The sequence below is a fragment of the Lampris incognitus genome, chromosome 6 (assembly GCF_029633865.1).
Source record: "Lampris incognitus isolate fLamInc1 chromosome 6, fLamInc1.hap2, whole genome shotgun sequence".
NCBI lineage: Eukaryota > Metazoa > Chordata > Actinopteri > Lampriformes > Lampridae > Lampris > Lampris incognitus.
In genome coordinates, this window is record NC_079216.1 from 53,223,564 (window position 1) to 53,241,749 (window position 18,186).

General features: G+C 41.9%; 1 protein-coding gene across 1 annotated transcript in view; it reads right to left on the bottom strand.

Annotated features, from left to right (window-relative positions):
* Positions 1-1,924: 1,924 nt before the first annotated feature.
* The window catches only part of LOC130114087 (synaptic vesicle glycoprotein 2B-like), a 32,760-nt gene continuing 16,498 nt past the window's right edge, over positions 1,925-18,186 (bottom strand). The window contains exons 4-14 of the mRNA XM_056281838.1: positions 17,476-17,627; positions 16,721-16,854; positions 11,955-12,044; positions 11,184-11,297; positions 8,758-8,846; positions 8,172-8,247; positions 7,827-7,915; positions 5,864-5,997; positions 3,323-3,523; positions 2,445-2,604; positions 1,925-2,108 (exon numbers count right to left, since the gene is read on the bottom strand). Coding sequence (XP_056137813.1) covers positions 1,925-2,108; positions 2,445-2,604; positions 3,323-3,523; positions 5,864-5,997; positions 7,827-7,915; positions 8,172-8,247; positions 8,758-8,846; positions 11,184-11,297; positions 11,955-12,044; positions 16,721-16,854; positions 17,476-17,627 — 1,423 coding nt within the window. The remainder of the gene's footprint in view (positions 2,109-2,444; positions 2,605-3,322; positions 3,524-5,863; positions 5,998-7,826; positions 7,916-8,171; positions 8,248-8,757; positions 8,847-11,183; positions 11,298-11,954; positions 12,045-16,720; positions 16,855-17,475; positions 17,628-18,186) is intronic.

The following is an 18,186-nucleotide window of genomic DNA, read 5'->3' on the forward strand; positions in this document are numbered from 1 at the left end:
CCATGCAGCTGTGATTGTCAGTCTTTTCCACAACAGGATGGAGTTATCCTGTCATCTGTTTTAGAGTGAAATGACCAATATGACAAAAAACCAAACAAAAAAAAAACAACAAAATAAATAGATGTAAGTTGATGTAGAAAGAGAAACAGAGAGGTAGAAAAGATAAAGGGTGAGGAAAAATAGAGATGTGACAATCACTATAGAGAAGAAGAGAGAAGATGATACAGATGGAGATAGAGATTTAAAAAACACATAAAAGGAAAAATGTCTGTTTCATTAAGGGCTGTTTTGGATGTTCACATGATAATCACAAGTGTGAAAATGTCACAGCCTTTTCTATATTCTGCATGTGTTCTCTATAATCTGGCAGGTGGATGCATATCTAACAGGGAATCATCTGTAATTTACTCTCATACAACACATTAACACATAGGCAGCATTTATAAAGTGAGAGAGAAACAGATTTGGACAGTTTGGACATTTTGCAAGTAAGACCAATCAAATTAAAACAGCGTTAAATATGGATATGCAAACTAAAGTTAGCCCAGAACCTGCACAGGCCTGACTGCTTGTTTTGTTCTTCGATAGACAATCGGGGGCTACAAAAACAGGATGTGGTCATGGTAATCAGAACATGGTGTCCACTGCAGGGAATAGGGTAGCCATATAGGAAAGACATATAGTAAGTGGTGGGTTATAGGTTGCAGCACATGCAGAACGAGGTGAGACTAGGGAGCCCAGCACACTTTGATTCAAGCAATGCTATCACAGGCGGCTTAGCAGTATTCATCACATCTCTGACAGGCCACTATCACATTTACGCTATCTTCGAAATTGCTCATGAAATGAAAACTTTAGTTATCATATCATGTGTTGATATATGAAACTACAACTGAGTGAAGAGAGCGTTACCGGTAGCAGTTATGCAATGTCTGATTTGCAGTCAAGTCTCAGATGTGATATAACAATGTCACAACCATTTGCTGGAAAATCCAATGTATTGAAGGTATTTGATATTGACACTTCAGCAAAGTATTGTGGAGTGTTAGTGACAAGTGAAGAATTAAGTACTCGGGGGAACAAACAAGCCAGAACAAATAGACATTGAGTGAATGTGATGGTACAAGACACTGAGCTAAATGGGTGAAATAGTTGGCAGTCATTATTTTGTCACATAAATTCTGGTCATAAAAACTAATGGCATATAAACATGACAGGAATCTCCCTCTTATAGATATAGACACAATTGGTGATAGATTTTCAAAATTTATCAGCCCAATTATTTATTTATTTTTACCCTTCAAATCCACCCAAACCTTGCTTGGTTTCAGACAAGAAGAGGTTGTTGAATACTATCAGTTTGTTGTGTATTCATTTGATGATCTCAGTTTGCAGCTCAAACTGGATTCAGCTAGAGTTACCTTGTGCTGTAGTTGTCTATATCATTATCACCATCATCATTAACATTGTCTTTCTCTGCATCATCAGCATCGCCACCATGTTGTGATGTGTAAAGTCATCCTTGGGCGGCAAGGATAACTTTACAAGTTTATTTAAAGCGCAAACTGTTTTTATCAACATGTATGTCACTGTCAGCATCAGCTTCCCCTTTCAGCTGCACAAACCTATCAACAAACAAAAATTCCTTCTGTGTGATAATCATCTTTCTGCCTCCAAGACCAGACAAAACAAAACCCATGTCAAAATTATTTCAAATACATGGAAAACAAAAGGAACACTTGACATCTTACTACTTAATTTTGTGTTAAGCTTCCCATTTATTTTGTTCAAGTGCCAAGTGATGTCATATGGATTGCACCTCAAAGCAATGCTTAACAGTTTCTAAAATTGGGCCTCGACTTTTCGAGCTGGCTCTGACCTCTCCCTCACCTCTAGATCCTTAATTGACCTTTGCCCCATGACTTCACAGGAGGATTTTCTCGCGGGTGTCGGGCAGTTTAAGTGCCACCAGCCCACCACAGACCAGTGCCGCAAAGGAGAGAAGGATGGGGATAGCTTTGGTTATGCCAACGAAGCTGGCAAAGATAGAGCTGCCCAACACGGCTGCTAACTTACACAGGGCATTCAACACACCGAACGCAGTGGCCCTGAGAGAGAGAGAGAGAGAGAGAGAGAGAGAGAGAGAGAGAGAGAGAGAGAGAGAGAGAGAGAGAGAGAGAGAGAGAGAGAGAGAGAGAGAGAGACAGAGACAGAGACAGAGACAGAGACAGAGAGACAGAGAGAAGAAAAGAGAGGGAAAGATGAAGATAGACACAGAAAGAAAATGACAGATGTGTTTGCTTCTGCATTTGTTCCTCATGCTTGACATCTATTTTTCCATTTAAAATCGATTGAGGACCATTCAAGAAAAGCCTGGTAGTGCTACGAGTGTAAGTGCCAGGGCAGTGGGGCCCTAATAGTGTTATAGGATGAGAGTCTGGTACCTTTTGGAGGCAGGATATAGCTCCACTGTAACCACCTCTATGCCATTCCACGCAGCCGCACTGACGCCACAGAACAGACACTGCAGAGCAATGATTGCCGATTGGCTGAAACTAAGGAAGAGGAAGAATGTGCAGCCTGCAGAGATGAGCATTGAACCACCTAAAGAGGAGCAAGATAGGGTAGATGTGGGGTATATAGAGAGATAGAGAGGGAGAAAGAGGGTCACTTGATGACAACAAATCATAAAATTGGGATTTTCTCTTAGTTTGAAGCCTTTAAAATCTAAAAATTGTGTATATATTTGAGTGAAGAATCCTTGGATTTGAGGGTAAGAGACTGAAAAATAGAAAGAAAGGCCAAGAGATGGAAATATACTTTCAAGGGTATACGGCATACTCTAGGGTGAAGTTGCCTATGGACACTTGGGCCGAGACCAGATTCATAACTTACTCCAAATATGTGACCCACGCCACATCCTAACCTCATCAACTACAAAACCTTAACCGAAAACGTGAGAAGACAACACGGAAAACGGAAAAAATCCAAATGTCGACCATGTTGAGACAGTGTAGGAAACTGTTGTGGGACCAGCGTCCACAGGCAAATTCACTCAAGACTGCAACACTGAGATGTACTTTGTAGGCCTATGTGTTTGGTTTTTAAATGGGCTGAAGTCTAAGCATAATTCATGTAATCCAGTAGAGAGAAATGCTACAAACAGTAAGAATGAAGGATACCCAACTATATGAGTTTTGTTTTTTTAATCACAAAATGCCAACCAATGCTTTTTGATCAATCCATCAAAATTGTACATAAATTCTAGCAAAATTAATAAGCATGTATAATCTTGTACAAACTTTTAACAAAAGAAAATCACCTATGATTTTGACCCTGCCGATTTTCTCCATGAAGAGGGCTGAAATGATGTTGCCAGGCAAGACGGCCAGGCTACCCAGGAAGCTGACCAGGTAAATGAGAACATCATTTTCGTCAACGGTGTCCAGATGGCAGCCATGTTTGTTGTGGATGAAGGTGGTGTTCTCCATCCTACAGTTAATGAACTTTTCCTCCCACAAGTCTGAAGAGAAGAGCAAAGTCATTCAACAACTCATTCCCAAACTTTATTTTCATGACAAGATAAGGAAACAAAGTATAGGAGAATGAAGGACTTGCTGTTTATATGTGCTGCTGCAAATTACGTATGGAGGACATTATCTGAAGACTATTATAGTCGCGTGTACATGTTTAACCTCAGCGGGAACGTCACCCCTGATAGGCAGTATTTGTGCGGTGTATATGAGCTACACAAGGCCACATTCATAAAAGAATGATGCCTCATCTCATTAACAATGGCTATTATTGCAACAATGGTGTGCTTAAAATGTTAACTGATAGGATACAGTTGGTCCAGCAGCTAATTTACCGTAGATTATGCATAACAAATTGTAGATTTGTAATGTATTCCTCGATCGATATCTTCTTTACAGTGAATCATAACCACCATCACTAAGAGGTATCAGCTTAGTCAATTATTTTCAAATATAGGGAGCACTATGCGAGAATTGTAAACATCTGATTCATCCTTCTGCTTCGACTAATGTGATGCTGTTTTATTGGGTCTTTTTCCGGAGTTGCCTGAAAGCTTTTGCATGCATAAAACTCACCTCAAATCCTATTCTAGCACTCATTTTAAAAGTCAGTCCCAGTCAAACTGCAGTAAGTTAAGTATTGCAGCAGAGATCTTCAGCAGACCCCTACTGTTGTAGGGGACAGCTGAATGAGAAAAGATATAAACCTTAGAAATTCAACCCTAAGCTCCCTGTTGGCTTAAATGTGTTTCCAATACTCTTCAGTACACGGGTGCACATGAAATGTGTATGAGACGAATGGCAAGTGGGGTGATGGAGGGATCACTGTGCACATAATTTGTGTACTGACTCAATTTTTCATTTGACAAATGAACAAACAAAAAACATACAGTGGCTGTAAGTAAACCATTGCAATGTGTTAGGCTCTGCTGGTGACTTTGGTATGATGCACTTAGTCTTTCTTTTGTTGCTCATCACAACAAATATATTTAAATTTCTCAACATTTCACTCTTTCATTGTCCTTTTTTAATTGTACAGTATTTGGTTTACTCTGTGACAAAACATTCACCAATCTCAAAACATTCACTACTCTGGTAACCAACTGTCTTGACCTGTGAATCCTTAGCTAACAAAATGATAATGGTCTTTAAACTGTTCTGAGAGACCACTTGTAAATCACTCTGACTCTCATCCCTTACTAACCCAAATAACATTTATTAAATAATATATTACTAATTATTAAAGGGAAATTTCACAGATGCTTTTGTATATGTGCAATCAGTTATGCTGAGTAATGTAGTTGAGTGAAGTAATCCTCACTGTGCACTACACTGACGAAGACGTCGGTGTTCTCCTGCTCAGAGCAGTGCCTACATGTACCAGAATGCATTGCATGTAAACTTCTGTATTGCCCATAAAATCCCTTGCGCTACTGTTGTGGGACATAATTTGCACCATTGAAACGTAGATTAGCTGAAAGAGCAATAATTAGTTTTTGAACACTAGTTTAGAGTAGAATAGATTATTAGAAACCCTTCTCAGGTGTTTTTCTTTTTTAATCCCCCCCATCCGGCCAATTACCCCACTCTTCCGAGCCTTCCCAGTCGCTGCTCCACCCCCTCTGCTGATCTGGGGAGGGCTGCAGACTACCACATGCCTCCTCCCATACATGTGGAGTTGCCAGCTGCTTATGTTCACCTGACAGTGAGGAGTTCCACCAGGGAGACGTAGGCATGGGAGGATCACGCTATTCCCCCCAGTTACCCCTCCCTTCTGAACAGGTGCCCCGCCGACCAGAGGAAGCGCTACTGCAGCAACCAGGACACATACCCACACCCGTTTCCCACCCACAGACACGGCTAATTGTGTCTGTAGGGACGTCCAACCAAGCTGGAGGCAACACGGGGATTCGAACCGGCGATCCGCGTGTTGGTAGGCAACGGAATTGTACCGCTACACTACCTGGACACCTGCCCTTCTAGGCTGTATGTAGTATTTCCGGGCACCAGCTGATGTCACAACATGTCATTTGGCGGCCAGAACTTGGTTTCACTGCCACTCCAGAGATATAAAAATGATCGGGAAAAAACTGCAGGTGTTTTTTCATGTGCTGTGGCAGACAGACAAAGATAAGGTTGAAAATCTGTAAATTTACTCTTTAATCCCCTGATTACAGAACAACCCTTATTTATACTGTAGATTACAGCAGACTGGACATTGCAGTTCCTAAGCACTCCAGCTGTTTGCAAATAGTGTTAACCCATAGCAAAGGATATAGCTGATCTATAGCCCTTAGAACTATTGCTTGACTATCTTAACCTGGACCTACCTGTATTGTAGAATTTAGTGGACCGAATAGTGCAGTTCTCAAAGACTGTGTCTGTGGACCTGATATCCTCAAATTCACAGTCTTCAAACAGTGAGTCCACAAACTTCACTGACTTCATCTCTATCTTGATGAACCTATTTGGATGGGATGGGACACACAAACAAACAAAAACAAAAAACAAAAAACAAAACAAAGAATACACAAACACTCACTTCTATGATGGCATTACAGAACTGGAATGGATAGAATGGGCACTTCCAGGTTTATCAAGGTAATCCTCTTTAGTAAAAGTAAGATGGCCCCCATGGACAATACTGTCATGGAAAAAAGCACCATTTAAAACTAGGGAAGGGTGTTAGACTCAAAAAGGTGTAATATTCTTCTCCATGACAATATTATTAAATGAATTTTCACTGATGTCCATCTTAAATATGATTATGAAGAATGCAGATTTGATTGTGAAGGCACATTCTATCCATCTTATTTCTGTGCTTAACATAGAAGTTGATAATATACAGTAATGTTAAAAAGCATACTGTATACATGTACCAAAACACTTTCTGCTCTTAAAGTGAAGCATTTTTAAACCCCAAAAGGTTTACTTACTTCACTCACATGAATAGTGAATTTGTGCTTTTCAAATGTATACTGTATAACCATGTATAGCCAGTATAGCACATATAATACTAAAGTATAATGACAACTCAAGTAAAAATGTGAAGCTTTTATAAACCCTTAGGTGTACTGTCTCCACTATATTGTGACTGTAATTTCTATGATTTTCATATTATTAGCATAGGCAGTAAAGAGTAACTAAACCCTACACCATTTTAGTGACTTTGCTGACATCTACAGGTTAAAAACTATCTAAAGGATAAAAACACGCCAGGCTGGCTGGTCTTGGTTCTCTGTGATGTTAGCATAGCAGGACCTCCAGCTAATGGGTCTGTTGGATGTAGGTGTACCAAAGCACCAGCATTGACAGTACTATTGACAGTTGTTAGTGCTGGCTCGGCTTGTCTGCGTGTGTCAGCACTGACAGATGCGCTGACACACCTAACTAAATTAGTTATTAATGCTATTAGCTGCAACTGTGTTTATCCTGCTATGCTAACATCAAAGAGAACCAAGACCACCCTGGTATGTTTTAAGCCTTGACAGGGCTTTTAACCTGTAGATGTCCCCAAACTCACTTAAATAGTCAGGAGTTTAGTTAGCCTTTAGCTAATGGCCATATTTGCCAACGGTCTAGAGCAACACATATATGTAAAAAATAAAAAAAATAGCATGCCACTGTGGGACAACAGCACAACTGAAAATGCAATGACTGATTTATAGTAACACTTGTCTTTAACAGAACAAGGTGTTACTGATTATTTTAAGAACAAAAACAGTAAACAACAAGAAGCGCTTTTTAAATACCTGAAACTGTATGCCAACCTGTACTCATCTTCCCAGTTTGTTTAATTTTTCCAATGCTGAGCATGCTTTTAGTACACAAAATACCAAATACTAAAAGCCAAAAACATTTTATCTCTGGCAAAGCATTACTAACATCTACCAACATCATGGCACTCTGTGGATGCAAGACAAACATCTCCTTTTCACAAAGTAGTTTGTGAAAAGGAGATTTAAATTACATTTTGACAGGTTTGACATGTGACACTGTGATGAGGGTGTAACACCAAAACTGTGGCAGCAAATAATGTAGCATGGCATCTGGTTTTACTTTATGGCCAAGATGGAAAAGCCACACTTTTGTATCTTCAAGAAGTCTTCATGATTTTTTCATTGAGCATTTATATTGTGAGAGTAACTCAAGGCCGTGTTCAATTCACTTTCTATTCAGTCAACACAGAAAGGAGTCTTAACAGATTTTGATCAATGTCTTTGCAAAATTTTCGATTTAAACTCGACTGAAACGCTTGAAAGTAAATTAGCACTACGCCTGAAATGAACTTACTTGTCTTGGATGTACTCTCCTTCTTTATGGATCTGGTTCTCCAGAGAAAAGTTAAAATGGAAGCCTTCCACTCGCTCTCTATAAATTACCTAAGGAACAAATGAAAAGGAATGGTTTTTGTGGCCTGTTAAGCTCTGAGTGGAATCATGAGTGGAGTCACTGTGCATGCCAGGCAGTGAATACCTTGATAATAAATTGCACAAAATCAAAAACTGGAGTAATCTACACAAAGCAAGGGAAACCCTCCCAAGTGATTCTTGGTGGTGGCAGAATCCATCGTTATGGATTATATAACGACCATATTACTACAGTATTATTTGTATTATGGAGTGTTGTTGACATCACCTTGACTTTTGACTGGTACTCCTCTTGCTGAAGGTGTTTGATCATGTCAGGGAACCACACAGACAGACCATAGTAACTGGAACAAAGTGTCAGAATACAGTGAATGTTGCCGTAAAGTGTAAAATGTTGTGTAAATCAGATGTAATGGCATTCACATTTCCTCATAGTTTATGGTCATAAAGTTTAACTCAGTTTGAGTAATGCTTTTCATTGTGGTTTTAATTTGACATGTTGGCTTAGTACTACTTGTTATAAAACAAGTTTAATCATGCCTTAACCATCATGTTGTGTAATGACAACTTGTACAATATGTCATAAGCTGTGTTGACATGCAGAAAAGCTGTAGTCACAGTGGAGCTAAAAGATGCTGTTGTGGACAGAAGAGCACTTCGATCTCTTGCGAGTGATCAAAACCTATTTTCTACCGTAGATGTGAGAGAGTAATACATCAACATCATCATGATTCAAGGTGTTTGTGTTCACATGGGTTTCTAGTTTCAATCCAGTGGGTCAAAAAGGTTTTTATTGAGCAGCAAACAATTATAAATGCAACTAATAGTAATGGACAGGTATGTAATGAACTAACCTGAAAGCCATGCAGAACCAGATAATGGCCATGAAGAACGTAGCAAACCTCAGCTCGGCAGAAAAGAGAGAGGCTATGTTTCTAAGCACCTGAGAGAAATATAGAGATGAAAAATACACCAGCATCATTTATCTCTATTCAAATATTCATAGGATACTTGATATTTACCTACCGGCTCTGACACACAGGTGTTATTGAAGAGCTTGCCAATAGTTTTTGTCTTCTTTATTACAGATTCAGTGATGAACATTGATACACTGACTTCTTCACAAGAGTAATTTATGAGATGACAAACTGTTCCACGGTACGCTGACATCACCAAGGCTCCCAAATGAGCATCAACAAAATCAAATGTAAATTTCTAAACATAAAGAAATAAAGCTGGAGGTCTTCAGTCCTACTGGGGGGGGGATCAAAAATAATGTGGGGAAGTTGTTCTTGCGGCTAGAATTTTTTAATTTTCACATTAGATCAACATAAATAATCATAATGGAAAATAAGTCTTTAAAATAGTTATTAATGTTAACTACTAATATGTCCACTCATTTTGGATAATCCCAAACCTCAGCAGTTTTTTGGTTATAATCAACTCATAATAGATTCAGATGGCAAACTGCCCATCATTTCGGTCTTTGAAACACTTCAAATTAGCTTTTGATTAAACGACTAGTTTGACTCATTCTGCTACTGTGATGAAAATGTGTCGAAAGTTGTCACGTGTACTTTTTTAAATAGCTCAGTTTGTACGACTGAGCACTGTTTCCATCCAGGGGGTCAGTGTGGACACTGTGGAATACTATAAGTACCTCGGGGTGTATATAGACAATAAACTGGACTGGGCTAAGAACACTGATGCCCTCTATAAGAAGGGACAGAGCCGTCTCTACTTTTTGAGGAGGCTGAGGACCTTCAACATCTTCCAGACAATGCTCAGGATGTGGTATGAATCTGTGATGGCCAGTGCTCTCCTGTTTGTTGTTGTGCATTGAGGCAGCAGGTTGAGGGTAGTGGATGCAAACAGGCTCAATAAACTGATCCGCAAGGCCGGTGACGTTGCGGGGGTGGAAGTGGATTCTCTGGTGGCAGTTTCTGAGAGGAGGACGCTGTTGAAATTATGTGTCATCATGGATAATGTCTCCCACCCACTCCATGACATGCTGGTTGGGCACAGGAGTACTTTTAGTAATAGACTCATTCTGCCGAAAAGCACCACAGAGCGCCACAGGAGATCATTCCTGCCTGTGGCCATCAAACTTTACAACTCCTCCCTCAGACTCAGACTGTCAGACACTCTGAGTTAATGGTCATTGGATTGGCCCTGTCGAGTTTTGTTTGCGCTGCTTGTTGTGTGCTGCGGTAGTGCAGTATAGATAGGGTGTTATGTGCACCATGCTTGTTGATATATTTTGTTCTTATTTATCTTTCATTTCTGTTTGTTTCTGTTTCTGTTTCCTTATCTTGTTAGTTTTTAGTTATTAGAGTGTGAGTGTCAGTAATAGAACTCGATTTCCCCTCGGGGATAAATGAAGTATTCTGATTCTGATTCTGATGACATGTCCCATATTGAAAGTTTCACATGCTATATTGGGTCAGGTAATTGTTCTTGTTTGCAACCATCTAACATCACTTATGATTAATGTCAATTACAAAACATTATTGGGCAGAAAATCTATTCCTCAGTATTGAAATAAGATTTTTTTTTCTAAATTTATTTCTGATTTTTCCCTTTTTTCTCCCAACTTAGTGGCCAACCGATCCCTGTTTTTTTAGCTCAAACACCCACCCTCGTACTGCATGCGTTCGCCAACTGCATCTCTCCGGCCGGCAGTCTCGAAGGAGACGCCTCCCCACTTTCGTGACAAGGCGAATCCAGGTCGAACCACTGCTTTTTCCGACACACACAGAGACGCATTCATGTGACGAACACAAGCCGACTCCGCCCCCCTCCCGAAAACAGCGTTGCCAATTATTGCTGCTTCATCGAGTCTGGCCATAGTCGGATCTGACGAGACTGGGGCACGAACCCCGGCCCCCAGTGGGCAACTGCATCGACACAAAGCCGATGCTTAGACCGCTACAAAATAACATTTTTTTTAAAAAAGTAAAGAACGTGATAGATGGTCACTGCATTTTAAAGTGCTTTTCTACTCAATGCGTATTACAGTTGATGCCTCACATTCACCCATGTTGATGGCAGAGGCTCCCATGCAAGTTGTCACCTTTGTCATCAGGAGCAGTTAGGGGTTCAGTGTCTTGCTCGGCAACACTTCAACACGAGATGAGGAGATGAGGAGGAGGAGCCAGGATCAAATCAGCACCCTTCCAATAGCTAAATAACAACTCTACCTCCCGAGCTGCCGCCACCCCTAGTCTAGCAGATAATACCCCCCGTCTTATGGAGCAGAGATGCTGCGGTCGATACGTACCAGTTTACAGAGTGTTAGTGAGCGGACAGACCACCTTTGTGCAGCTGTTCCTGTAGCACTCTGAATCTCTATGAACTCGTCCTCCGCTGTCTTAGGAGCCTTGATGTGAGTCACCTGTAAGAGGGAGATGTCACTACTGCAACACATGAACATAAAGGAACCGTCTCATCCAGAAACATCACTTTCTTAATTCAATCATTTACTGTGTATAAGGCATATAATAATACAGATGTGTGTTATAGCTCAGCCATTAGTTTTCTATTTGCCTTGATATACAGCAATGTAAATACTGTGAGTTTGAACAATAGCATTCGAAACAATATCTATCTATCTACCTATCTATTGAGTAATAAATCAATAAATCCATCTAGACTTATCTAAATGGATTTTTCTAAATTCCCCATCATGTAATCAGTATCATTATCATGTATTATGTATTACGAATGTATCATTATCAAGTATTACGGATCAACCCCCAAGGTAGCTGAATTCTAGCGTGTGTGGGATTATGTGGTTTTCCCATGTTTGTGGGAATTTTATGATATTTTTTTTATTGAGGAGGCAATGTAAAATTTAACCAAAGGGTTTTCATTTCATTTTTTGTTTTCTTTCTTTCATTACCTATTATCTCTCTCTGCTCCTTAGTATTCAGTGCAGCACTGCTATTCCATTTGCAGTCATTACACCTGATTAGTAGTATTAGCACACATTAAATCATATCATATACTGCTGCCAGATATAGCTACTGTTTGTACATCTACATGAACTCACAGTGAAGACTTTTTCAGGTTGTCCCTTGGCTCTCCAATTGGTGTCATGGACCTGTTTTAGAATCATCCATGCCTCATCGTGCTTTGCATTCTGCACTCCACACACACATACACACACAAGCACACACACACACACACATACACACACACACACACATGCATGCATGTATGTAAGCACACACATAAGAAATCACAACATCAGGAAAAAATACGTAAAAAGGTCAATTTATTTCCTATCATATGCATTTCACATTCCTCTAAGACACAGATGCATGAATGCAAGTGATCGGAGTGTAGCATATAAAATGTAGCTAGGATTACAACTAATCAGGTAGGGTCCAATTTCTGTCTTCTAGTTAGATTAACAGACATATTATCTGGTGTAAGAGTCAAAACTGTCATCCTGTTTCTGGGATTGCTCTAAAGAGCCATTAGAAACTGCTGATGAACTCACCATCTACACACATGCAAGCAATGTGCCAGATCACTAAACCACAGAACAGCAGTGCATATTAAATATGTTAAATGTATAATGTTTTATTGATTTTTTTCATTTACATTTTTTCATCAGAAATGTCTGTGGTTCTTCGTTGAAATTACAAGAACCTCAAAGTGCTTTTGGTAACCCAGTCAAGAACATATTATTTGGCAGAGAGGGGAGAACAAGTTTATCAAGAGGGTATATGATTTAGTTTGAAGTGGTTTTCCTTTCAGTCCTTTCCAGTAAACACTTCGTGGACCACCCATTTCATTCCCCTTCCCAAACTTCCCTCGGCATAGGAGATGGCCAAATTTGTGGCCCAACACATCTTCCATCTCCACGGTCTGCCCTATGACATAGTATCAGGCCTGGTTCCACGGTTTGCCTCCAAGTTCTGGAGAGCTTTCGCCTCTGACTTTGGTGCCTCCATCAGTCTGTCCTCTGGGTTCCACCTTCAGTCGAACAGGCAGACAAAGTGCATCAACCAGGATCTGGAGAGGATACTGAGGTGCTATGCCTCTTCCAATCCTGCATTATAGAGTGGTTGCCTGGAGTGGGCTGAATACGCCCATAACACCCTTCTCTGCTCCTACACCGGACTGCCCCCCTTCCAGTGCCAGTATGGATACAAACCACCCCTATTTTCTGAGCAGGAGGGTGAGGCAGAGGTGCCCTCTGCACACACTCATGTCAAGCGCTATCAGCGCACCTGGACTGTGGTGTGCAGGGCTCTCCAACAGGCCTCAGCTAGGGCACAGTGCCAGGCCAATCGTAAAAACCGCCTGACACCTGTATTCTACCCAGACCAGCGGGTGTGGCTGTCCACCCTCAACCTCCCCCTCCAGCTGGAGTCCCAAAAACTGGCTACCTATGTCATTGAACCTTTTCAAGGTCATACGCCGGATCAACATGGTGACCTACCAGCTTCAACTACCTCGCTCCATGCAGGTCCACCCCACATTCTACGTCTTTCTGCTGAAAGTCCCCTGGTCTCCTCCTCTCGACCTCCCCATCCACCCTGCTTCATCAAAGGGGATCCTGCCTACACAGTCCACCACATCCTGTCCTGTCATTGGGTGGGCCAGGCTCCAGTACCTGGTGGACTAGGAGCAGTACAGTTCAGAGGAGAGATCATGGGATCCCTGTCGCAACATCCTGGACCCCAATCTCATCAAGGACTACCACAGTCTGCTGGGTCAGCTGGAGCCACCCGTGGGGCTCTGTCAGGACTGTAGGAGCCATTCCCCAGGGATACCACTAGATGTCACCCTTCACCGATTCGTCATAGCCAGTCACGATTCACTGTTATTGTCACCTGGTACACCTTAATTTATTAGCGTTAATTTGGCATACCTGTTTTCCCTGTTATTTAAACCCCTCACTTTAGTTACTCCCTTACTCAGTTTTCATAATTCTTTTGCCATGATTATTACGACCTGTGAGGTTCATAGTTTTCTTGCCTTGCAAGTATTTTTCCTTTGTAGTTTGAGTAGCATCTTTAAGACCTTCTCCCCTTTTGTTTATTTGTTGTTGTCTGTGCTGACTAGATGGCCCCCATTTTCACACTGATCCTCAACAGATCACTGGAGCTGTGTGAAGTCCCCTCCTGCTTCAAGAGTTCAACTATCATCCCGGTCCCCAAGAAACCTCGTATCACAGGATTAAATTACCCCTGCAGTTTGCCTACCGAGCAATCAGGTCAGTGGAGGATGCAGTCAACATGGGATTATTTGTACTACATCTTCCAACACCTCAACTCCCTAGGGACACACACACAAGGGTCCTGTTTGTGGACTTCAGCTCAGCGTTCAACACCATCGTCCCAGATATCCTCCACTCCAAACTCACCAGGCTCATTGTACCAGCCCCCATCTGCCAGTAGATTATAAACTTCCTGACAGACAGGAGGCAGCAGGTGAGGCTGGGGAAAATCACATCCAGCATTCGAACAATTAGCACTGGCGCCCCCCAGGGATGTGTGCTCACCCCTCTACTCTTCTCCCTCTACACAAATGACTGCACCTCAGATGATCCATCTGTTAAACTCCTCAAGTTTTCGGACGACACAACCATCAATTGCCTTATCTGACATGGCGACGAGTCTGCATATAGGTGGGAGGTTGATCAGCTGGCCCTCTGGTGCAGCCATAACAACCTGTAGCGGAACATGCTCAAAACAATGGACATGACAGTGGACTTCAGGAGGAGTCCACTGCCCCCTCCCCCCCTCACCATACTCAACAGCATGGTGCCTACGGTGAAAACCTACAGATGTCTGGGTTCCACAATCTCCCACGACCTAAGGTGGGCATCCAACATAGACACAATCATCAAAAAGACCCAGCAGAGGGGGCGTCCTGGTAGCATAGCAATCTATTCTGCTGTCTACCAACACAGGGATCCCGGTTCCTCCGGATCCTGTGTTGACTCTGGCTTGGTTGGGCATCCCGACAGACACAATTGGCCGTGTCTGCAGGTGAAAAGCCGGATGTGGGTATGTGTCCTGGTCGCTGCACTAGTGCCTCCTCTGGTTGGTTGGGGCGCCTGTTCGGGGGTGGGGGGACTGGGGGGAATAGTGTGATCCTACTATGCATTATGTCCCCCTGGAGAAACTCCTAACTGTCAAGTGAAAAGAAGCGGCTGACAACTCCAGATGTATCGGGGGAGGCATATGGTAGTCGGCAACCCTCTCTGAATCAGCATAGTGGGGTAATTGGCTGGATGAAATTGGGGAGAAAAAGGAGGAAAAAACCCCAAAAATAAAAAAATACCCATAGGCCAGGCTGCAGAGAAAATCATTGGTGCCAACCTGCCCTCCATTCAGGAATTATACACCTCCAGACTCAGAACAGGCAGGCAACGTCACTGCAGACCCATCACACCCTGGTCACAACCTGTTCCAATTCCTCCCCTTTGGTAGGCATTACAGAGCACTGTACCCCAAAACAACCAGATATAACAACAGTTTCTTTCTGCGGGCTGTCATTCAAATGAACGCTTAACACTGTCTAATAAATCGAATCCTTTTGTATATACTGTGCTATATACTGTACGTATACTGGTACGCTCCGTCATGTCCACCTACGTCAGCCATGTATGGAAGTAACCTGCTAACATCTATTTCAGCATCTCTGATATGTTCTCTGCACCATTGTACTTATCGCCTCTTATTTTGCCTGTATAAGTCATCCTTGTGTATATATCTGATGGTTGCTGTGTTGTAGTGTTGTTATTCTATATTAAGTACACTGAGACAGCCATGAAACCAGAGTCAAATTCCATGTTTGCGTAAACCTACAGGGCCAATAAACATGATTCAGATTCTGATTCTTCTGTGTGTCGCTGAAATGCTGACACAATTGTGTGTAAAAGTGTGCACCAGTGGAGTCACTGGTGGAAAAGCTGTGAATGGGAAAATTACAACCCTTACTTCCTGGTTTTCTGCTACCTTCGGTGAGCTACACTGAAATTGGCCACAAAAAAAAGTGACTATCAACGTTAAAGACAACTATTATAGTTAATGGCATTTAAAGTTGGCGAGTCACAAATTGTCCACCAGTGATGTCACTTGTAGACAATTTTCCACATTATTTCAGAGACACGGAAGACTGCTCAGTATCATGGCTGCCATGTTACGTTATCTCTACTACATATATTGTATTTAGAGGTGATGTTGAAAGCCATGATTGTTTTCTTTTAATAACTATCGAATTGGAGCCTATATGTAAAAAAACTTGAAATACATATGTTATATAAATTCTGAAACAGGGCTTTAATCCAGATGTTACCAACTGTCTTTTTTCCCCCCTTTTTCTCCCCATTTGTATCTGACCAATTACTCCACTCTTCCGAGCCGTCCCGGTTGTTGCTCCACCCCCTCTGCTGATCCAGGGAGGGCTGCAGACTACCAAATGTCCCTTCCAATACATGTGGAGTCGCCAGCCGCTTCTTTTCACCTGACAGTGAGGAGTTTCACCAGGGGGACATGGTGCATGGGAGGGTCATGCCATTCCCCCCAAGTTCCCCCTCCCCTCCGAACTGGCACCCTAACCGACCAGAGAAGGCACTAGCGCAGCGACCAGGACACATACCCACATCCTGCGTCCCACCCGCAGACACGGCCAATTATGTATGTAGGGACACCCGACCAAGCCGGAGGTAACATGGGGATTCGAACTGGTGATCCCCATGTTGGTAGGCAAGAATAGATCCCCACGCCACCCAGACACCCAAAACCAACTTTATTATATTTCTATAGACATATCCAGTGTAACTAATTGTCTCACCTCAAGAAGGAAACGGGGGCTCTCAGGCATAAACATGAGTCCAACCAGGGAGGCCATAGCAGGAAGGGCTGCCACCAAGACAAACACACGCCAACTATGAAACTGGAACTCCGTACCCATGCTGAAGCCCCAGCCTGAAACACATACATAAAGATGCACACATAAGTCTCTGATAGAGAGATGAGACAACATACCCCTTTTTCAGTTTGAATGTAAACCATACAGAGAATGGAAACCCCTGACTCTGGCAGCATCAATGTCTCTTTCTGCCCACTGAACTGCACAAGAATGAAACCCCTGACTCTGGCAGCATTAGTCTGCACCTCGGCCTGTTACGTCACATAACTGCAATGTTTGTATCCTGGATTGTGAAAAAAGGCTTTGATAAAACATTTATTAAAATGCAAATATATATATATATATATATATATATATGTGTGTGTGTGTGTGTGTGTGTGTGTGTGTGTGTGTGTGTGTGTGTGTGTGTGTGTGTGTGATCACATGGCCGCTGATGAGTGCGAGATGCATGAAACAGGCCTGTACTGCTATGCATTAAAATCTTTTTTCCTGTATCCATGTTGATATATATATACACACACACACATACATATACACACACACACACACACAAACAAAACGGCATGTTCAAGTTTCAGCATGCCTGCATTTAGATGTAGCATGGAAGCCTCCCACCCTCTCTAACATACAGATCTACAATGTTTTGTAAGCGCTTGTGGCATCCCATATGGCCTTACCATATCGTGGTATGATCCCCCAGGCAGTGAATGACGCATAGATCCCTCCAATCATCCAGAACATACACAGCCAGGACAGATGCTCGCCTCTCTTATCCATCTGTAGAAACTCGGAGAAGTACGAGTAGACAATGGGCACTGAGCCACCAATGCTGAAAGAGAGAAGGAGAGAAACAGCTAGAGAATTATAGTTGGTTAATATGATATATGATATTGATAATATGATATTCCCACATCCCAGAACTTTACATCTTGTTGGACAGATATGGAGAGTTAACGAAAAGTAAAAGTGGTCCATAAAATAGCACATCAAGTTTGGATTAGAAATTTCTTTTCAAAAAACTGAGTTTTAACAATGGTTACAATTTTTACAGGCTCTAGTTTATGAGCGAATATAGGATCGTAAAATAGGATGGGCAGTAAGGTTTTTATTGTGCACTGCGGCCCTTCATATTTTAGCATTTTTACAAAAATTAAAACTGTGACAGGCATGTGTTTGTGTGCACTGTATAGTATACACTAAAATGTGTACACTCATACAATGAGACACAAACGTATGAATAACTATGAATGCTGTGCCATTTTCATCATCCGACAGTGCCAAATTCTCATCTTCAATAAAAACATGTGTCCATGTCATGTGGCAACATGTATTGCTAATAATGCCCATTTGCTTTGAATTTATATGGGAATGCATATGCTCTTTTTTAT